At 45.6% G+C, this 21,337-nt stretch overlaps 2 protein-coding genes across 10 annotated transcripts in view; both read right to left on the reverse strand.

Annotated features, from left to right (window-relative positions):
* Positions 1-3,505: 3,505 nt before the first annotated feature.
* USE1 (unconventional SNARE in the ER 1) lies at positions 3,506-8,564 on the reverse strand. The gene is made up of 8 exons (XM_041482514.1): positions 8,427-8,564; positions 8,218-8,267; positions 7,603-7,681; positions 6,976-7,128; positions 6,760-6,778; positions 6,046-6,076; positions 5,653-5,815; positions 3,506-5,452 (listed from the first exon to the last, which is right to left on the reverse strand). Exons 1-8 carry the CDS (start codon positions 8,562-8,564, stop codon positions 5,270-5,272), a joined length of 816 nt encoding a protein of 271 aa, XP_041338448.1. The 3' UTR covers positions 3,506-5,269.
* A 481-nt stretch (positions 8,565-9,045) lies between these two features.
* The window catches only part of MYO9B (myosin IXB), a 43,330-nt gene continuing 31,038 nt past the window's right edge, over positions 9,046-21,337 (reverse strand). For 4 of the 9 annotated variants that reach the window (XM_041481136.1, XM_041481112.1, XM_041481119.1 and 1 more), the window contains 19 exons: positions 19,933-20,907; positions 19,356-19,422; positions 18,874-19,004; positions 18,074-18,231; positions 17,787-17,965; positions 17,224-17,322; positions 16,564-16,740; positions 16,041-16,082; positions 15,404-15,515; positions 15,182-15,252; positions 14,548-14,740; positions 14,103-14,231; positions 13,420-13,525; positions 12,620-12,751; positions 11,540-11,663; positions 11,073-11,120; positions 10,461-10,600; positions 10,084-10,211; positions 9,046-9,935 (listed from right to left, as the gene is read on the reverse strand). In XM_041481136.1, coding sequence (XP_041337070.1) covers positions 9,499-9,935; positions 10,084-10,211; positions 10,461-10,600; positions 11,073-11,120; positions 11,540-11,663; positions 12,620-12,751; positions 13,420-13,525; positions 14,103-14,231; positions 14,548-14,740; positions 15,182-15,252; positions 15,404-15,515; positions 16,041-16,082; positions 16,564-16,740; positions 17,224-17,322; positions 17,787-17,965; positions 18,074-18,231; positions 18,874-19,004; positions 19,356-19,422; positions 19,933-20,907 — 3,448 coding nt within the window. In that variant the 3' untranslated portion in view covers positions 9,046-9,498. Of the gene's footprint in view, positions 9,936-10,071; positions 10,212-10,460; positions 10,601-11,072; positions 11,121-11,539; positions 11,664-12,619; positions 12,752-13,419; positions 13,526-14,102; positions 14,232-14,547; positions 14,741-15,181; positions 15,253-15,403; positions 15,516-16,040; positions 16,083-16,563; positions 16,741-17,223; positions 17,323-17,786; positions 17,966-18,073; positions 18,232-18,873; positions 19,005-19,355; positions 19,423-19,932; positions 20,908-21,337 lie in introns of all 9 variants that reach the window. The other 5 variants (XM_041481155.1, XM_041481146.1, XM_041481096.1 and 2 more) reach the window with 4 other exon arrangements.

The following is a 21,337-nucleotide window of genomic DNA, read 5'->3' on the forward strand; positions in this document are numbered from 1 at the left end:
TTTTCTCTATACACTGGAACACATGGGTGGGTTTTAGGCTGTGTGTTTTTAGGCATACAAATTAAAGTTCCTCACTAATTAACCAGCCTGGGAACAGTCAAGGAACACAAACTTTGTACCCAAAAGGAGCTTTGGAGCGGTTGACTCACCAAGAAAGTTCATTGGTACCAATTCTGTTTTAAGAACTAAACTGTGTGAAAACCAGTTCAGAAGACAAAGCCACACAGCAGCATGGGGGCCGAGCTGAGGTCAGAATTCCCACTTTCTGCTCCACCAGCTCTCTGTGGCCTTCTCTTAACAACAAGTTGCAACTGCCTGAGTGAAGAGTTACCCCATGGCTCAGGTTACTCTGTTTTTATTGATTTGCCAGGCACTCTTTCCTGCTCACACATTTCTCACCAGGCAATTTGCACGTTATGCAGCCTCCTGCCCTTTGAAGATGCAGCAGAGCTGCTGTTGAAGCCAACAACAGCCAAGTCTCTGCATCACTGGCAGGATGTTGCTGTGAAGGTTTACAGGATTGACTTCTCAGTGACTAAACCTAATGCTGAGAGCACGGGAGAGCTGACCTTGGCAAATTATCTCATCCTGTTTAGAGTCACACAAAACCCTTGGCCAAATCTCTTAATATAAAATATTTCACGTCATTGATTGACAGAGTTCCTTTCTTACCCTTCCTTCCGTCCACACCAAATCCGATAAGTGACTTTTCTCAGTGAGAAGCTCAGAGGATGGAGATCCGGTCACTTTATGTGCTAAGGACAGAAGTCTCAGCTTTTTACTGTTAAAACAGGAAGCACTGTCAGATCCTTCTGGAGAATTCTATTGTTACATGAGCAAATACAAATTTTGGCCAGGGTGAAAATGGCAGAGGGCATCTCTCTGCTACATGCAGGTCAAAGACCCTGGAGATGAAGGCAGCAAATTCCAGTTCCTCATGGCCAACTGCACGGCTGCATCATTTTAGCTTTTTTTGTCCAGTTTCTGGTTTTGTGCAGATTGATTTTTGGGTGGCACAGAGGCAGATGCAATATTCGACTTGTTTTTGGTTCCTTGTGAGAATATTTTTGTTCTAATTCAGCATCAAAGCTTTGTATTTGAAAATACCAAAGTATTGTCAGCATTCCCAACCTGGGTCTGGCAAGCAGGGCCCAGATGTGAGACAGTCAGACAGATGTGGCCTTCAGCCCCCTGAGCCTCCTCATCCTCCATCTTCCCTACAGCTTCTCAGGCTCACCTCAGGCAGCCCAGGTGTGTTGCACAGCCTGCTGCCAGGCTCCCTGCTCTCCATCAGCCACCACGTGCAGGGCAGCAGCCACAGCCGTGTCACTGCCCCCAGCACGGCCACGCTGGGCTCCAGCCCAGCCACCAGCTACACCAGTTCTGATCCACAGCTCACCCCCAGCCCCTCCTTCCTTGGTTATTTCTTGGCACTAATGCATGTTTTTGTTGATCCCGAGTCTAATTTGGAGGGAGCACTGGCGTTCTGGGCAGCACCAGGGGTTCCCAAAGCCTGGCTCTGTGCTCCGCGCTGCTCAGGGTTTGCGTTTTGGAGGAGTCAGAACTCCCAGTTCCCGTTTGATAACCGGTTTGTTCTGTCGCTGGGAGACACGCCCTCCCTCTGTAAATGTTACAAATCAGGCGTATCTGATCCATTATTCACTAACTGCTGCTGCTTCCCAGTTCCAGCTCCTATTAGAGGGAGCGCTGATGCCAGAAATGTCACGGTGGCATCATGTGACAGGTGGTATTGATTTAGTGCCGTTGGGTTTAATGTCACTCCCGTTCAGTGGGACACACGGCAAGCGCACACGGATTCCCAGCAGTGGGGCAGGTCAGGACAGGAGCTCCCAGCCAGCCCCACGCAAGGCCCTGGGACTTGGGAATTACATTGGGAGTTCTGCTGCAGGCCGTGACATTTGAGTATCTGCTCTGAGCTGCTCTAGCACTGCCACTCCAGTTTTTGCGATTCACAGACTCACAGAATGGTTTGGGTTGGAAGGATCTTAAAAGCCCATCCCAACCCCTGTCATGGGTAGGGACACCTTCCACCATCCCAGTTTGCTCCAAGCCCCAGCCAGCCTGGCCTGGAACACTTCCAGCAAAGGGGCAGCCACAGCTGCTCTGGGCACCCTGTGCCAGAGCCTCACCACCCTCACAGGGAATTTCTTTCCTAAAAGAAACTAAACTGTAACTATAAATCATAAGACTCAATTCTGAGGTTTCATGGCAGGTTTACAGCAGACAATGAGAAGGGAGGTGACACACTGGGTGTCACACAGGGAACAGCTGGGAGCAGAGCCCTGCTCTGCCCACTCCCTGCTTTTCACTCTTCACAGGATATTCCCTTCTGGCGGAATAGCTGCTCACAGCCTCTCAAATCTGACGCACAAAGTGCAAAGAAAACCCAAGGAAGCACATGTCCAAAACCTAGGACTGCCCAGCCACAGGAGCCATCGCATCCAGTGTTCTGCTCCTGCCATTCCTGCACCAAGAGCCTGTGAAGGATCCTTCCAGCACATCCCATCTGTGATGAGGACACTGCTAAACACTGAGCATTGTAACACGCAGTCTCTGCCACCAAGGGTGTTTGGCAGAAAAGCTTCGACTGACCCGGAGTCACTGCTGCTGCCAGACTCTGAATCGTGGCATCCACTGGCCTGATGTGACCCAAGCCTCCTAAAGGGTTTTGGTTTAATTTTTCTTGCTCTCTCAAAGTAGGTAGTCTGCCAAGAAGCCAAGCAAAGCCCAGCCCTGTGCCTGATAAACATCTCCTCATCTGGATTTCCCAAGCTTTTGGGAAAGTTAAGCAACTCTCACAGAAGGCCATTTCTATACATATTCTATACATATTACTCTGTGGAGAGCTGCACAGAACCCTGCGCCATGAAATGGAGCTGAGGGCTGGAGCAGCAGAGCATCCACCACCCCTCCCAGGTCAGTCAAAAATAAAAACTGTCATTCATCTGGGAAATGTCACAAAGCCCTGAGTCATTGTTTATTCTAAATAGCACCAGCTCCCATCTTCAAAGTGGTGTTGAATGACTCCAATTGCTAAATGAGCTAGAGACAAGCAAAGACAACAACCCAGCCTTTGTGTGCAGGGCACTGGATCCGTTGGGTTGGGAGAAGAAGAGAACATTTTTCCACCTGGGAGAGAAGCCCCAGGAAGCAGAGGCTCAGTGCTCAACGGCTGCTGGAGATAACAAAAAGTGTTACAGGGTTCACTCCTGGCCGTTCATTCAAAAAAACAAACACCCATGAAATGTCAATGGGCAAAAGTTAAGTGGTTTCTGAACTCACTCCATGCAGGCTTCTTTGTAAATCAGTATCTGTCACTAGGAGGGGTGGATCTTTTCTTGGAGACGAGCTATCACTAGCAGCTCCCTTTCATGTCTTTCCAATCAAAAATTTCCTAATTTATGAGTGCCAAAAAGTTGTAGGCAACCCATTTTGCTGATAGCAAAAGTCAGTTTTAAACTTGTCTGCAGTGATGCACCAAATCTTTTGTAAACTAGGAAAAATAATTTATTTCAAGTAATAAAGAGGACAGTGTTATGGACAATGAAGCATTAATGCTGCATCCCAAAATCTCACACACAAAAACCATTCCAGCATCACATTCAGCCTCTAAGAGAAGAGCTCGGCAGGGAAAGTAGTGAACAATCAGAATTAAAAAATAATTTGGTGACACAGCATTGACTAATGAAGCACAGTGAAATGTCAAATGTTACATACAGATGAAGGAAAACAACTATGGAAAATGTCCATAAATTGATTGCTACAACTATAAATTTGTCTAAATTCAAGATGAGTAAAACAGGAGTATATTGTAGATATCTGAGTAGCTGGAATTAAAAGCTGTACCTCATAATACAATTATTCATTTGATAATCCATAAGTGAGTGGCATACTACATTGCAAACATTGTGTTAAATGAACAGAAACATTTTGTGTAAAAAATGTTAACTGCCTTCATTACCAGAGATGGGTTTGTACAGAAGAGAGCAGAGCTCTGACACAGAGCCTGGTGCTTTGGGATGTGTTCAAAGCAAAGCTGGACGTTCCTAAGAACCCAGCTGTGACAAACAGCTCTTCCCCCATCATTCCCTGTCCTGGGGCTGTTGGGATCAGCAGCCAGGCCTGGAACACCTCATGGTTTGGTTCCAGACTAAAGCACAGCCAGGGTTACCTGCTGTCCCTCATCTCCTCCATGGGACACACCTGAACACTGACCAGCAGGATGCAGAAGGGTTTGCTGTCAGCTTCTCACAAGCACCTACAGAGACTCTCAGACTGTCACACAAACCCTGCTTTACTACAGTCTCCAAGTTTTTTCTAGCAGCAGCAGTGTTTTAAAAATATGAGACTTTTTTTTCTCTGTTTTATTTTAGTGAACTCTTAAGACAACAGGAATCATTTGCTCAAAAAGAAAGGCTGAATATTTTTTAAATTATTATTTCTGTCTTGAAGACACCACCTTCTTTGCCCTCACCTTCCAGCACAAGCATGTTTGCACAGGTGAGGTCCGTGCCACCTGCAGCACTGTGTGTACAGTTCGAAGGTGGCAGGGTCACAGCGTTTCCTTCATGCAACGGCATCAACACCACAATGAGAAGTGAGAACACACAAAAGGGAGGCAAACACTGCTCAGAGAGCAGCTTCAGTCCTGTAGCAATCTAAACTGGAGAAGATGGTGAAGTCCGAAGTCCCAAATATCCATCTGGGCAAAAGGTGAGCCTGAGAGGAGTTTTACCTGTTGATACTCTGAATCTGAGCCAAGCAAGCACCTGAACAGCACAATTCTCCTTCTACACCTGCAGCTGTGTATGTACAGAACTGAAATTAAATATCCTGTTGGCAGCAAGCTCCTAGGTCAATACAGAAAAGCTGTGAAGACAGGAAAGAGTGTAAGACTTCAACTGTTATTTAAATTTGTATTGACTAAATGCCTTTTAGGAGTCATAACATTTGTCACAAACACCTTAAAAATGACTGTATTTATCCACTAAATAACTTGTTAGCAGGTAAGTGTAAATTCTCATCCTTACCTCAGCTCTCCCTGCAGGAGGCAACAAGAATCACCAAGTAAACAAGTATGCAAGTGTGGAAAGCCTTCCTCAGGAAAGCCTTCCTCCACTGCCTGCACAGGGAGGAGATGCCAGGTAGGCCTTGCACAGCCTCTTTAAGGGCACTGACTGTGACAGTTCTCACACCAGCTGAGCTTTCCCACTGCACTGCAGGCAGCTTTAAATAAAATGAAACAGAATCATTTCAGTTTGGGGAAAATCCTGATGAAGAGAATCATGCTGATGAATATAAAACAAACTACAATTAGCATTATCCACAGCAGCCAGTTGACAGATTTCTTGGCGTGCTGTTCCAGGCGGTCGGATTCGTCCTTGAGCTTCTCAAAGTTCTGGTCTGCCATCCTGAGGGAGTGTGACAGTGTCTGTGGAGCAAAGAGAGCAAACAGGGTCAGCCTCACAGCTGCCAGGTCTGGCAGCTTCCTCCAACAGAGAAAAGGTTCAACTGCAGGCAGCTGTTGCCCCCACTCCAATCCCACCTGGAATCAAGCTACAGGATTTCACTCATCAGCACTTGAACCTTGTGGGCTCCAAAACTGAGGGGCTACAGCTCAACATGCACTACCTGGTTGTCCTGTTTGATCACGTTCTGGGCAGCCAGAGTGTTGTTTTTGAGGCTGCGAGCCAAGCTGAGCATTTCCTCAGCCAGCTTCTCCTGCATGTCCTGGTGATGCTGCAGCACAGCATCCAGCTCCACTGCCGACTGCTTCTCATCTGATGTGAGGCCTCTGCAAGAGCACGAGGGAAAAAAAGGGATTTATGTTTCCTTGTGGGTCAATCTAACAAGTTTTCCCCAGGTTTTACATCTCCACAAGACAACAAGGCCCACTGAGTCAACTGAAGCCATTGTATTTTGGTCAGACACTTCACCCAATCTAAAGCATATTCAGGGATTTAAAGGTCAGTGGGAAAACAGTTCCCAAAACACTGAGCACTGGAATGAGAAATTTTGACTTACTTGCGCTTCCTTATGTTCAACTCCTCAGAATCTGGAAAAATAAAATAAGTGTTTAGCGTTTAGCATGTTTCCCATGCAATCACAGGGATTTCTGGATATCCAAATCCTACTTAGCCTCTACCCCAAGGAATATGGGTGTCAAATGCCTACCTGCTTTCTGCAGGGAAGAGAGGACACCCAACATCAAAAGAGGGGAAAAACCTCAGCTGAATCACATCCCTGAGGGCAGGGTTTCAGCCCGTGTATCTCGGTGTTCTTTCAGGACACGTTAGATTGGCCCAGCTCCAGCTGCTCTAACAGTAGCCATGGAAACCTCAAATTAATTCCTCCCAGTTCCCTACGTGAATAACATGGCTGTGTATTCCAGAGGAACTGAACAACACCTACTCAAAGCACCCAGGATCACATGGTTTGCTCAGAGCAGAAGGGAACAGGCACAAAATAAATTGCCCCTGCTAATTCTGTAATTAGAATGTCTGTTTCTGCATGAATGCTACAAAAAGAACTTCCTGCAAGTCACTGCCACCATTGATAACAACACTTCTGCTTTCATCTGTCAGGGTTTTTGGTTTAGTTTGGTTTTTTTAAATCTGTTGTCTTGAAAAGAAGTGAGGCACTAAATTAAAAGTACACTTTGGGAAATCTTGAACACTCTTCCCCTCCCTGTATGACTCAGGTTGACTACAATTAGAGGAACCAACTGGTCAAACTTACCATCAGCAGCCAGGGCGTCCTGGGAGGAGAAAGAGAACCAAAACAGCAGATTACAAAGGGTCAGGGATAAAGGACAGGCCTGGCAGAGTGCCTGTGCCCAGGATTTAGAGATAAAGAGGTGCCTCCCCACCCAGCCTGGGACACTTGTGAGACACAGCCACCCGAGGCAGCTGAACACAAGCAGGACAATCTGTGAAGCAGCAGCACTGAACGCACCGTGCCGAGCAGCTCGCTCCTCATCTGGCCCGTGCAGCGCGCCTTGGTCTGCAGGTGGACGGTTTTGGTGGCCGGGGTTCTCTCCTTGGCTGTCGTCGGCGTGCGCCCAGGGGCCAGGAACTGGTTTGCCAGAGCCTTTTCCGTCGATGAAGGCTGGGAGTGGGGAGAAGCAGGGAGCAGTCATGGATACGACAGTCTGCAGTGTGAGGCAGCCGGGGTGCGACCCACGAGGATGGGCGTGCCATCCCACAGTGCTTCCCAACAGGGAAGTCAGCCTGAACAGCAGCACTGACTGCACCTCGCTTGTTGGCGTTTCACAGCTCTCCAGGTGCACCTGGGACAGCCCAGAGAGGTGTCAGGCCTGAGGGACAGCACCTGCCCTTGCATCTCACAAAGGAGTGAGAAAGATGAATGCAACATACACTTTGCGTTTGAAGTTTCATACAATACCTCCTTTTAACAAAATATTAATCCAATATTTATTCAGGCTTTCACAAGGAGTGCATAATAAGATTTTAACAACTGTTATTTTGAGATGCAAGGTAAAAGTAAGCATAGGAACCAGGCAATAGGTGAATATAAACACAGAATACCGGAATCTTTTCTAGATGAACTAGTAGATCTTACCAATTTTTCAGCTTCTAGGAGTCCCTTTAGGAAGTCCACTTTGCGAGAGTATTCATTCAGTAGTTCAGGGGCTGGCTTGCTGTTGGAAGATAACAATATCAAAACCAAAGTTATCAGCATTTTCTAGTGTTCTACTTTCCAAATGAAATAATCAAAAAGCCCCACATGGTTTTTCAAAGAAGCAGAAATAGCCTCAGGTCGGGAATACACTTGCAACCCTCTGCAAATCACCTTTTCCAAGGCAGGGAAGGCTCAAGGAATATGTATTTCCACAGGGAAGACACACTGCCGCAGTGCTCGTGGGCTATGGCTGACTTACAGGTAAGAGATTATGGAATCACAGTGTTATTAATGTTAGAAAAGACCTCCAAGAGCACCAGATCCAACCTTCGACTGAATTCCCCCCATTCCCACTAAACCATATTGCAAAGTGCCACATCTGCTCTCTTTCTGAACACTTCCAGGGATGGTGACTCCATCTCTTCCCTGGGCAGCTCCTTCTAGTGTTTTACCACTTTCACTGAAGGAATTTTTCCTGGTATCCAACCTAAACCTCCTCTGGCACACCCTGAAGCACAAACCCACAACAGGCACCCAGGGGCTCAGAGCGCTCACCTGGACTGCTTCTTCAGCTCCCGGAGCATGTCCTCCAGAGCAGCCACATACTGAGGGCAAAAACAAGATTTTAAGTGACAGCATTAAGGAGAAATCCCCTGTCTGGCAAAGGCCGTGGGTTTAACACCACAGCGCTCCCCATCTCGGTTACTGAGGGGCCGGACGCGGTGCTGCGGGGCAGAAGGGCGGGAGGGGCGCGGTGGCCTCACCTTCTCCAGCCGCCACTCCTCGGGGTCCCGCCGCTCCGCCGCCAGCGCCTCGCACCGGCTCAGGAGCCGCATCAAGTTCAGCTCCAGCCGCGTCGCGGCCATGGCGGCACCGGAACTCCCCTCAGCGCCGGGCGCCATCTTGGGGCGGGGCGCGGGGAGGGGCGGGAAGCGCCGGGCGGGCCGTGACCGCCCCGGTTTATTTAAAAAAAAAAACCCAAAACTCCCCCCAAATCACCCCAAACCCAAGGCGTGCACACGGCCACAGAGGCAGCTGCGGCTCGGGGCAGCGCTGTGGCCGAACTGAGCTCTTCCCTCACTCCAACACGGTGCAGCGCCGTGAGGGGCCGGGGCACGGCCGCGGCTTCAAGCGCTGCGGAGGGATCGCAGCTCGCCCTCAGCTGTGTCCCCGCACAGAGGTGAGGCGGATCGCACAGCACACCCAGCATGGGAGCTCCCCTTTGCTCCAGGAGCACCAAAATCCTCCCCTGTGACACTACAGCCGCATTACTGCTTCCCTCTTCCCCCGTCCTTTATCACTGCTTTATAAAAACAGTAAAGGCTTCCTTCGGAAATAAATTGCTTGTTAGACAGACATCGATCAACTACCACAGGTATTTTTTAAAAGTGCAATGTTTTAATGAACGTTTTTATATTTGTTGGTCTCAGTTAAGGCTATTACCACATTTAACAGTTCTGTAAACCATAGAGAAAATTGTCATAAAATCATACAAAACATTAAGGCAACACACATTGACCTAAACTCACTGTTGGTCCCATGAGAGTCCATTGTAAGGCAAATGGAAAAGGCACAGCAGCGGAATGGGGGGGCTTTTTCCTGTACACTCAATCCACGTATTTTATTCAACATGAGGCTTTACTTTCTTTGCAAGGTTTTAATTTAAAGTGGAGAATATTTGCTTTAAACAACCTTGCTTAACCCTTACAGTACTGTACATTTCTGGGCTGCCTTCCCCGCAGCCACCTAAAAGACCATGAACAAGTTCACAGCCTTCAAAGGGTTAAAGCCAAAGCTGTGGTCAACTTCAAGAAGAGTCCAGAGAGCTGAAGAATTTCACTTCTCCACACAGGGAATGTGAGAGTAAGGGTCCGAGAACCTGCGTTTGAGTTTTGCTGTGGGTTCGTATTCATCCCCGAGTTCCTGAGCGTGGGCCAGTGCAGACCCTTGTGCAATGTACACCGAGTGGATGCTGTCTGTCCGCCTCGCTGGCTGCTCCCTCCGCTGCACCCTCTGACGCTCTTCCTTAGCGAAAGCCTCGTCCTGGGATTCTGTACATTTGAACATCCCGGGAGGAAGTTTTATGTTTGCTGTTGGCATCACTGGAGTTCGACGGGGCACTTTAATCTTGGACAGTGTTAAGGAGTATCTGCGCCTTGAAGCCAGGGATGCAGAGTAAGAATCTGAAGAGGTTTGCGGGAGAGAAGGCACTTGGCAAATGTCTTTGGCAGGCACGCTGGAGCTCTGAGCACAGCAGTGTAATCCAATAATTGCTTTAAAGAAAGAAGATACTTAGAGACTGATAGTGGGCCTAAAATGTAACTCAATACGAGCCACTGTGACCAGATAATGTTTGGTCACCTGGCTGTATACAGTGAAAGATGTAGAATAAAAAAAAGCACTTACTACCTTAATACTGACCTTCGGTATCCACCCGGCCTGGTTTGTCCTCCAGCAGGCTCTCTGTGCTCGCAGAGGTCTCCGAGTCCACGTTTTCCTCGTCAGAGCCTCGCTGGTCGAGCTCGGGCAAGCGGTAAGTGATGTCCTCCCTGCATCAAACACAGGCTGCAGCACCTCTGACACAAGCACCTTTATGCAGCTCAGGTTCAGAGCTAAAGCATGTAGTCATTATTAATGCTCATGGTGTTTTCTCTCAGCTAGTGCTTTGTATTTTCCTTTTCCCCCTCATCAAGGCCTACAGAACAGAGTTGGATCCTTTTGGATAAAAGGCATCCTTTACTACCTGGGTTGTCTCCAAGTGCAAAGGGCATGGCCTGCCCAAGTAAAGGGGGACTTACTTTTCTTCTTTTATTGACTGTATGCGATCGATGAGAATCTCCTTCTCCCGGTTGTTGGCTTCAGAAACATCCTCCTCTTCATGCACAGAGTCCAGCTCTGAGGTGCCACTGTCATTTCCTTTGACCTGAGAACTTTTACTCTGCAAGACAGATTCACATGTAACACTTGTCAGCCACAAGCAGCTACACCCACCTGCAAGTTTCAGAGTAGAAGACAAATGAGTGGGTCAAAGGAGAGGCTGATGGAATTGATGAAGAGCTGTTAGTTATCCATACAAATGTTTCAAAAAGTAAGAAAATTTCCTATTCACCTGATATCTAGGATTTTGTTACCTTTTTTTGATCTGTGAGGCTCAGTTTAGTTTTAGTAGTCACTTAATAAGTAATATTATTACATCCAACGTAAGTTACATAGAGTGTCTATAAAATATCAGGTGATGACAGAAAAGCCCAGCAGCCCTGCATGCAGTCTGGGGAGGAAGTTGCACCAGTACATGCAGTCCTGATTGTTCAAGAGTGTTTAAAACTGAGTTACAACCCATGTAAGTACTTTAGTCATGCAAGAGTACCATAAGAAAAACCCATGCACTGGAGCCAGGCAGTTGTACATACCAGCTTCCCCTCGTAAGGGGAAGAGAACCCAAGTTTTATAGGCCAGAGCTAGAGAGAGATGGAGACCAAATTCACTATATGCAGCTTCTGATCAGACACAGTTTGTTTTGTATTAATCAGTACAACAAAACCAAAGAGTATTTTCCCTCCTAGAATGCAGCATATTTTTGCACACCATCCATCTCTGGAGTGAAGGAATGCTTTTGCCATGTCAGACACTCAATCTTAGTTCCACTGACAGAATTACGTGGGAATAGATTTTGAACAGTACAAAAGCAGATTCCCACCCCTGGACCTTTAATTTATCAGAACTTCAGTGCAGCTGTATATTTAGCTCCTACCTACAGCTTTGAGCAGTTGTTTTTTTCCAGCTGATTTTTGACTCACTGAATGGATGGACAGGAGAAGTAGCACTACCTCACCAAGTTGGTGGAAGTTTTATTTGGAAGTTTTATTTCAACACTTACCGTGTTCTGCCGAAGCAACGAGAGCCGTCGGAAAGCGAAGCTCTCTGCTGCTTCCAGCTGATTGATTTCTTCCATTTTTATCTTGTACTTCCTTATCTGCTCCTTTATGAGCATCTCTACACACCTGTGAGAAAGGCAAGGTCTTATTGAGCTGCCTCATACTATGAAAGTTCTGAAACAACCATGGTGGGATGGGATGCTGCTCCTGGCCTGGGGGTGTTTGTCACACACATGTGGCTGGAATGTGACCACAACATCCCCACCCATCCCTCACAGCAGCACTGCATGGTAACAAGGTGAAGAGTCCAACACAGCAGGCACAACAGGACAGGTAATGGTGACAGGTAATGGCACATGTTCCTCCTGGGATCACCAGAGCCTCCCATGCTGGCTGTACACAGTGGTGAGCATACAGACATTACCACGGCTGCCAACAGCTCCTGCTGCTTCTACCTGTTGTCCCTGTGTTGGCACAGGCTGGCAGAGACACAACGAGCCTGCAACTGCCCTTCTCCACCTCTGTGGCCCCAGGGATCAGTAAGAAGTTACAAAAAGCTGTCATTTTTCAAACTCTTTTCATTGGAGGCAGAGGCAAGGCCAGCCATGCAGTGAGGATGGTGAGGGGCTCTCACAGCCAGAGTTACTGGAGGGTGAGGAGAACAGAGAGGGTCAAGGACAGAACCTTCTTCAACTCAAAGAACAATGCAGAAGAGATCATCAGGGGTTCCAAGTATGCAGGAGACAGCTTAATTCTATATCTTATTGTTTATTATGCCTTGTATCTCAGTAAAAGAGATAATTAGGGTACAAGCCCCCCCAAAAAAATAGATTATCTTGAGGTAAAACACAAGCCTGATTGTCAAGACTTACAGATCACCCTACTTTATGCTTAGTGAAATGGAGACAGGTGAAAGGTCTGAGAAGGGTGTGTGAACTGGCAGCACTGGCAGAGCGAGAATTCACCTCCTGAACCTCAGCTTCTCAGCTTGATAAGAATAAAGTTGTAACAAATACAGGCAGTGGTACTGACCTTCCATCCCATTCCAAAACACTGCTTCTCAGCAGACTGCCAAAACTTACATGGTTGTTTTTGAGACATCCTTCATGCTGGTCAAGGGGTCAGAGGTGTCAGGACAGCGCAAGAGGCACGGAGCAAACACGATGGCCAAGGCATTGGGGGACATGCGGTTCACATCTTCTATCAAAGCCACTCTGAAATGCAACATCCAGGAAAAGAGATTTTAAGTGGACCTTGCTAGAATATAAACACCCTGATCACACCATGCCAGAGTTCCCAAATAACATGTAAGGAGGCCTCTTGGACACTCCATATGTACAGCAGTCCAAAGAAGCTTTACAATTATTTCATACCTACTAAGGAGACAACATTTCATGAATCAAAGGATCAGGAAGCTACCCAGGCTAAGCTAGTCTGGTAGCTTCTTAAAGTATGTCTGTTGATTCAGCATCTTCTCTTCAAAAATCCCATTTGCCCATGTTCAGAGGGCTGCTTGGAAAGTCCCCTGGTTCCTTGGGTAGGAGCAGCCTCTTTACCAGCCCCTTTACCACCTGCTCCTGGAACTTGCATATGTTCATCCTCAGTTCACTACAAGCCCCTCTGTCTAAATCTGGGTGGTCACCAAGGCTTTGAGATCTACCTTGTCTTCAAAGTAGTTCTTACCTGCTTTGATCTAAATACACCAGGTGTAGAAGTAACCACACACCTGTTCATGAGCACAACTACCAGCTTCAATTCTTTCATTTCCAAACCAGCAGCACAATCCCCACACTGACACTGAAAGTGTTTAACACTTTAGAAAGCTTCCAAGCAGCACTCAGAACCACAGTTTCTCTATAAATGAAGAAATTTAACTCATTACTTGACAAGATGGAAGATGAGTCGTTCCAAGGTATTATGATTTGCTTGTGGGAGCTGCTCCAGGACACTGTAAATGGCACAGAGTTGCTCCTGTTTCTCTGGTAGTTCTGCACAAAGGGAGAAAACACAAGATATTAATTGCTGTGCAAGGCTAGTGGAAAGCTTAAAATTACTAAATTCTGATAAGTCTTACTGTCATTTCATTTAGCAACTATTACAACTGAATGTTCAAGTTCCTCTCATGGCACTGCAATTGTCCTGCATTTTCAGATGTTGCTGCTATTAGCAATCATCAAGTGACACACTAAGACCTCCAACACTATCTAGAGTGCCTTAATCCCACTGAAGTTAAAAGAATCTAGGTGTTTAAACTATCTGTATATCCAGATCTGGTTCAGAATAACAAGAAGAAAAACCCTGCCTGAAAGGAAACTTATTGACATGCTTATCCAGTTTTTAGAAAGAGCAGCTGTGACACATTAAAAATAAACAAGAATTCTGAAGCAAGATCAAGTAAGCTAGAGAGAAATTCCCTGAAGAGTGTTTTATGTAAAATGTCTAAAATCATTGTTGTAAGTACACTGGAAGGAGCTGTTTAGTCAGCATGATCATCTTAAGAATTTCTTTTCCCAAGGACATAATGAGTTAAAGCAGAAATGTTTGAAGAATGGTTCTTAAACCTACCTACAGCTCTGAGAAAATCATTGTACTGTGCTGAGGTCATCAGTGGGTCTGGCAATTCCCTCAGCCACTGCTTAAGGATCCCTGTGATGGTGTGAATAGGGTAATTCTCCAGTTTCACTGAGTTTGGGTCTGAAAAGAAATGTTTTATTTAGAGCAGTTCATTCCTTTGATGCACACAATGATACCCCATAGAAATAAGATTAGAAATATTCTAATCTCCTGTACACAGAATCCAAATGGCAATTCAGAAGTTAAAAATAGGCAAAAGACAGTAATTTAAAGGTACTAAACAGCTTTTGGCAGCCAACAAAAATAATATAGCCTGCACAGTCAGCAAAAAGGTGCTTTTAAACACTAAGAAGTGACAGATACTTTCAGATAGAAGAGAATTGAAGGGAAAACTGATATCATGCAATGACATGCAAAGAGTCAACACTGCTTGGACCTTCTTGCAGCAACTGCTTCAGCTCCTTCATCCGATTTGCTGATCCTGATTTCCTGTAGATGCCTTCTGTGTAGAGCCCGTGCATCTCCACATACTCCAGCAGCTTCTCCATGACCATGGGCACCGAGTTCCTCTCGCTGGTCAGGGCGCTCACGCACACCCCGAAGTGCCGCGGCTCCGCGTCCTGCTCGCCCTGGGGGTGACACAGCTGTGATCCCACTGCCCACTCCCCTTCCCCAGCCAGGCAGTGCCATGGCTTCCTGCTACAACTGCCTCATGCTTCCAGAAACTACAGCTGAGTGGTTTATTCTGCCTTTGATCATAGGGCAGATTTGCTGAGCTGCAGCAATAAAGAGGCTTTATGGTTCACACTCCAGGATTTCTTTATCAGTTTGGCCAACACTGCACACACACTCTGTGAGAAGGGTTCCTAAATTAGCTCAAGCATCACCTCCTAGGAGAAAGCTCTGTTTCTGCAAGTGCAGAGCCCCTCTCTGACTGAGGAGGGAACTGTTTAAACAATTTTTATTCAGTGCCTGGATATTCACTGTTCATTTACTGAGAAATAAAGGCAGCATTTTGCATGCACTGATTCTGGTACCACAGAACCCCATCCCAGATCCACAGGCCTTACCTTTTTCCCACAGGAAGTACAGCTGCTCTGGATTTTGGACATGCACTTCTTGTGACAAGTCAGCTTGCAAACTAGAGAAAGAAGCAATTGTAACAAGCATCTAAATCACACTGAAACCCTCTGCATCTTGAATTACCCACTTTCTATATGGCCTGTTCACCCAGGCCCACCTGCAGCCCCAGAGCTACATGCAGTCTGCACACCCGAGGTGTGCTCACTCACCACTGCACAGACAGGCCTTCTCCATGGGCCAGATGTAGGAGGAGCAGTGCTCACACGACTGCCGGATGCTCACTTGGTAGTTTGTGAACACGTGGCCATTGTGCTCTTCAATCTGGTGAGAGACAGCAAGGAACCAGTGAACTCTTCTTGCCTTTTAAAAAATTATTATTATTATTTTTAATAAAACCATCTACGCTATGTCACATTTCCATCTTTTATTTTACAATTATAGCTGAAAGCTTTCCCCCTGAAACCAAATTTCACCCTAAGGTTTGCTGGAACATTTCATAATTGACTTGCTGCCTTAAAGTTCATCAGTAAAATACAAGAGCTGTAGTTTTGTTATTAATATTTAGTAGTTATTTTCTTTTAAACAGCCCATGCTTGACAAAGCCTTTAGACTTTAAAAGAAGCTATGGTCAAGCAAGAAAATGCTTGAGTACAACCTATCACTGCATGAGAAAGATCTCTGCTTTATGAAAACTGGTTTTATACTGTCACATCTTCATAAAAGAGGTAAGTGAATGAGCATGCAAAACAAACCAGAACATCAGTACAAAATCAAGCTCTTCAAAGGGTGTTTGTGTTCTGTGAGTGCACCTGAGGACTAGGATCATTGCAGAAAGCAAGCACTTACTGCACGATCTTGTTTCCGTTTCTTCTTCTGGGCTTTGGTTTGCTGCAATGGGAAACAAAACTGGCCTTAGTCTTTGAAATTCAGATATCCCATTCCTTTTTTTTCCCCCTTATTGAGTTTCCCAGACTTTACTTCACCTCCAGACATTTGAGACACTATCCTGCAGGTTCAGCTTGGTTTGAGGGTTGTCTGAGCTCACACTATCAACTTCCTAAAAACCAACTGAGCTCACTGCCTGATGACAAAGCAACTCCATCTCTCAAACCTCCAGAGAACTCCTATGTTTTCACCAAAGAAAATGCACACTTTCAGATTCTGAAAACATTCAGTTAAAAAATTAACAATTCCATAAAGGTGTGTCAGCAATCAGAATTTGTTATACACATGATGTGTGTATAGTAAGTGTTTCCCAAATAATAAAGAATGCCATGGAAAAGGTTTTTGAGATAACACAGGTCCCCTAAGTTAACAGAGCAACAATGTTTCACCATACCTTAAACCAGTAACAGAATAACTTTCATACCTTGGGCTGCTCAGGTTCCTCTTTCTTTGTATATCCTCTGATGAATTCATCCAGAAGGGATAGAAAGAGATTCAAAACCAACTTGACTTCTTTTTCTTCCCTTTTTTTGGCCAGGTTTGTAACTAGGAGCTGGTAATTTTCCACCAGATCTTTATAGCCAACATGGATTTGTCCATTCTAAAGAAGGAAAAATACTTGTCAGACATTCCTTTTTGATACTGTTGAGACAGTTCCATATTTTCAGGTACTTAAGTTCAGAGGTGAAAAAGCACAGCCATGATCAAAGATAACAGCCCATGACAGAAACAAGTTAACACACTTCCCTCCTGCACTGTCCAACAGCACTTGGCTGACACAAGGCAGTGTCAGAAGAATATTGGAAAAGCTGTTGGCTCCTCTCTTCAGCATTAGGAGGCTGAAGACAGCAAAATCCATCCATTTCTAAAAATAAATTTATGGCTGAGTGAATGAGCAAAGGAAAACAAAGTAGGCTACTTGAGATTACAGCAGAACTGTAAAATTAGTCCAACATTCAGCTCTGAATTCTATGCTGAAAATTGCTGAACTGCTTTGTTGAAGAGCTGCAGGCCAAGCCTTTAACCTGCACACTCAACTCATTTACTGCCTGCCAACTTTCCTTTATTGAGACTTACTACTTACAGGAGCAGAGTACATGGTCTTGATGTTTCCTCTGAACTTCTCTGTGGCTTCAAAAAACAAACATTCAACACCAGACTTCTGGGAGCGTAAGTCATTGATCTAGAAAAAAAATACATCTGCATCAGATTTTGTTAAGAAAAGAACATCTGAACAGAGTTAAGCTTCAGTGGCTGGGCTTAGTCATTTGTGACCATTCCAATTATTTAAAACAACATTTTTTAATGCACTGTGCTGATGATACAAAACAGTAGAGTTGGGCTTTAGAGAACTCTCTATTTACAACTCTCGCTTTTTTTTAATACAAGTTTTGCTGCCCACTCGTTTGTAAACAAAGAACTAACATGAATGCCCTGTATTGTATTTAATGCAATATTATGCATTCAGTGACTTGAGCAAAAGAACAGAAAGGACCCTAATGCAGACCTAGCTCAGTCAAACCATCCAATCAATTCCCTTTTGCTTTAGATTATAGCACAAACATGCACCTAGACCAGCAGGGCTTTAAAATTCTACACAAACAGTGAACAAAGACTTGAATTTTCTCATGGCTGGGAGCCTTTCACCTTGTTTAGGAGGAACTCATCCAGGTGTTTCAGCTCATTGGCGTTTGCAATCTCCCGGACCATGGACGCGCGCCAGTTCTGGGACACGCTTGAGATCTTGCTGATCTTTATGGTTCTGTTCTTCTTGGCCTTGCTGCTCTCCTTCCCAGCCTGGGGGCGGCCTGGCTGCCCCGAAGAACCTGCCAAAGAAATGGATCTGTACGTTGAAGCAGGGCGAGGGAATTGTGCAGCATTTGTTTCCTCGCAGAAATGATGCACTGTGCTGAGGGTTAAACCACCAAACTCACCTTCTGAAACTTTCTGCGTTCCTCCTGTGTCTGTAAAGAGGACACAAGACACCAGGGAGAGGCCATCTCCTTCCTCAATCACATCAGAACTCTCCTTTGCAATTTTCTTGTCTGGCTTTTTCCCCAAAAGTCTACGCAAAGGGCTTTTGAAAGCAGACCTGAATACAAAAGCAGATACAAGTCTGTCCCATTAGTAATGGAAGCTGGCTCTGCCACAAGAACAGGCTCTTAATAATAACCACAACAGGATCCACAACTATGGGGAATATTTAAGGCCCAACCTGCAGAAAAACTGAGCAGCACATAAAAAAGGAAAGACAATGTGAAAGCACTCCTGGACTTTCTGGTATTTACAAGATCAGAGCACTACCTTCAGCACACACAGACAACACCTCACGTATCCAAACCATCACTTCTGGCTCAGGAAGTCTCTGGGCTGCAGAATGCCAGAGGCTGGAGCAGGCCAGGGAAGCAGCATTACATGCTAGCTGGGCTCTTCAGCTTTTCTCTTGGTGTTGTATTACACTACATGAACCTTTAATCCCAGCTGTAAGTTGGTTCTTATTTTAAAAAGAACCAGTTCACAGAAAGTGTTATGCAAGCAGAGAATCTGTTCCTCAGCAGGCTCAGATATCATGCTCAGAGCAACATGAAGCAGCAACACAGCCACTCATGTAGCTAATGCCAGCTTGTGCCTCTGCACAATCACAGTCTCAAGGTGCCCAACTCAAGTACCAATGGAAAATCCCTTTTTGTTTTCATTTTCTGAAAGACAGGCCAGTCAGACACACAAGCCATACTTGGCATCCCCTTGCTGACTCGCTGGCTGCACGGGAACGGCCGTGTCCAAGGCAGGGAAGTGGTCACTGGGCTTCTTCTGCACAGGGAACTTCTTGTTGCCTTTTTCTTCTTCAATTGGATCTGGTGACTGCTACAGGAGAGAGGAGGAGTCAAAAACTGCATTTTGAGCGACATAGATTCTATAAATGGTTTTAAAAGCTAGAATGGTGAAGTTTACTTCATCAAGACAATATACTTTACCCAATAAATATTAGCTTTCTAATACAAGAGCCAAGTATATTTAATGATTTGGTCAAGGATCCATTTATTAAAAAATAGGTTTTCAAATGACTGTATAATATTTTCTGATTATTGGTTTTACATGGGTATCAAGCAAAAAGAAAATCAGCCTGAAGGACACAAACACAGACAATTATTCACAAATCTTTAATATTTATAAACAATTATAATTAAGTATAAATATGCACAACAGCACCAATACCTGGTTCATGGCAACAGTCTGGACCAGTGTTGAGAGGTCACTTAATGAAGCTGAACTCCCCTTCTTCCTGTAATGAGATGACTTTCAGAATATATATTTTAATAAAGTCTGTAGCCTCTTCACATCTTTTAAATAACCCACATATCAACACTACATCTGAGTCAGAACCCTGATCAGCCCTTGCAATTTACTTTGAGAGAAATGAAAAAGCACGGGAATGTCAGATTTCCTGCCATATCAGAGGGATGACGCTTGCAAGCTGTAAGTCAGTAAAACCTTGTTTTCAGTGGGTAAAAGAAACATGAAAATAAACTCCAGACACTATTTCAACTAATGCCCTGACTCCTCCTTTTAATACAGCCAGGCAGGCTTTGCAGCTTTTGTGAGCTTCTGAAAACATTCTGCCCATACAGATTCACTGCAGGACCGGGAGCCAAGGAAAAGCAGGAGTTGTTCACAACTCCATGTGCTGCCATAACATGGCCCAAACGTGAAGGTTCTCAGGAGTTCTCCATTGATTTTTAAACATTACAGATATTTGTTTTCTGTGAAGTGAAAAAAAGGAAGCTACCCTTACTCTAAATGATCCTGAGGAGACTTATCCACACGTATCCTTCCATCCAGAGACTGACTCAGCACATCATTCTGGCCAGCATCAGACTGCCTCTTTCCTTTCCACTTCTCTCTCTTGTACTTTAGCTTCTCTGGGTCATCCACGTATCTCTGGATTGCAGCAGTGGGGCTGTCCAGGTCTTTGGTTGCCCTCTGCCGCCTGTTTCTATCTGCCCAGCAGTCAGCAGGGCCCTGAAAGCTGCCAGTAGCAGACAGTGTGTTATGAACATTCAGTGCAAGATCTGTTGGCCTTTCAGGGCAGGTAAAGCTTTGGCTGCCTTTTATTTGGTTATTTTGATTCTGTTGTGTTTTCATTCTATCAGCTGCCATGTCCTCTGCATCTGATCCAGGTGGTTGCTCAGGAACAGAACCACTTTCTTTTATCTCACTTGATGGTGGAGTGTCTGAAAGAGGTTTTTCTTCACTTGGACTTTTCTCTCCCTCGCTGCTTCCCTGAAGGACATTATCTTCTTGTGCTGTGGATTTCTCTGGCTCTGGAGCAGTTTCCAGGGCCTCTTCAGAAACAGTTTGCTCCTCGTGGCACAATGCAGAGGGTCCTTCAAAGGACAGGAGCACATGCTTGTTCTGTAAGTCATTGTGTTCCAGCCCCCTCTGCCGACGGGATTCCCGCTTCTCCCGGCTGTTGGTCACTCTCTCCGAGGACTCCACCGGCTGCTTCTGGGGCAACGTGGCTTTCTCAGATGAGCTCAGGTTTTCAGCTTGCTCATTTTGAGCTTGGTCTTCATCCTCAACAGCTTGATCTGGCTCTGACTCGTGTTTCACAGGCAGCTCATCTGTTGCTGGCTCACTCTGCTCATCCTTGCTCGTATCTTCATCTATGTTGTGTGTCTTGCTCGTATCTTGTTCTTTGTCTTCATCTTCCTGTACTTCTCTCTGCTCTTCTTCAGCTTTCTGCCTTTCTAGAACCATTTTCTGGTATCTGTTAAGAATTTTTAATATGAAAACACAAATCCTTAATGCCCAGGGGTCAAAAAAACCCACCAACTCCTTAAATGCAGCCCAAATAGCAAGACAGACCCAAACTACATCTACAGTCCCAATGGGACTGCAGGGAGGTGTCTGCTTGTCAGGACTGGAAGCACCAGTGCAGCTGAGTTGAATAAATCTCAAATCCTGAGCACTTACCCAGTGTCCACACTCCACTGACCACTTGATACTGACTGAAATATCACATGGCAGTAACTACCTTAAAGCTCATACAATCCCAGAACAGTTTGGGCTGGGAGGAACCTTAAAGATCATCTCATTCCCATCTCCCTGTCATGAGGATGGGACACCTTTCACTATCCCAGGGTGTTCCAAACCCCACCCAACCTGGCCTTGGCCACCTCCATGGGTCCAGGGACAGC

This window comes from Pyrgilauda ruficollis, unplaced genomic scaffold, assembly GCF_017590135.1.
Source record: "Pyrgilauda ruficollis isolate IOZ18807 unplaced genomic scaffold, ASM1759013v1 scaffold115, whole genome shotgun sequence".
NCBI lineage: Eukaryota > Metazoa > Chordata > Aves > Passeriformes > Passeridae > Pyrgilauda > Pyrgilauda ruficollis.

Coding starts and splice junctions, on each gene's coding strand:
- USE1 (XM_041482514.1), bottom strand. CDS start 8,564: ATGGCGCCCGGCGCTGAGGGGAGTTCCGGTGCCGCCATGGCCGCGACG. Junction 8,268..8,426: donor AGGAGTGGCGGCTGGAGAAG/GTGAGGCCACCG, acceptor TTTTGCCCTCAG/TATGTGGCTGCTCTGGAGGA. Junction 5,816..6,045: donor TTGAACATAAGGAAGCGCAA/GTAAGTCAAAAT, acceptor GTGCTCTTGCAG/AGGCCTCACATCAGATGAGA.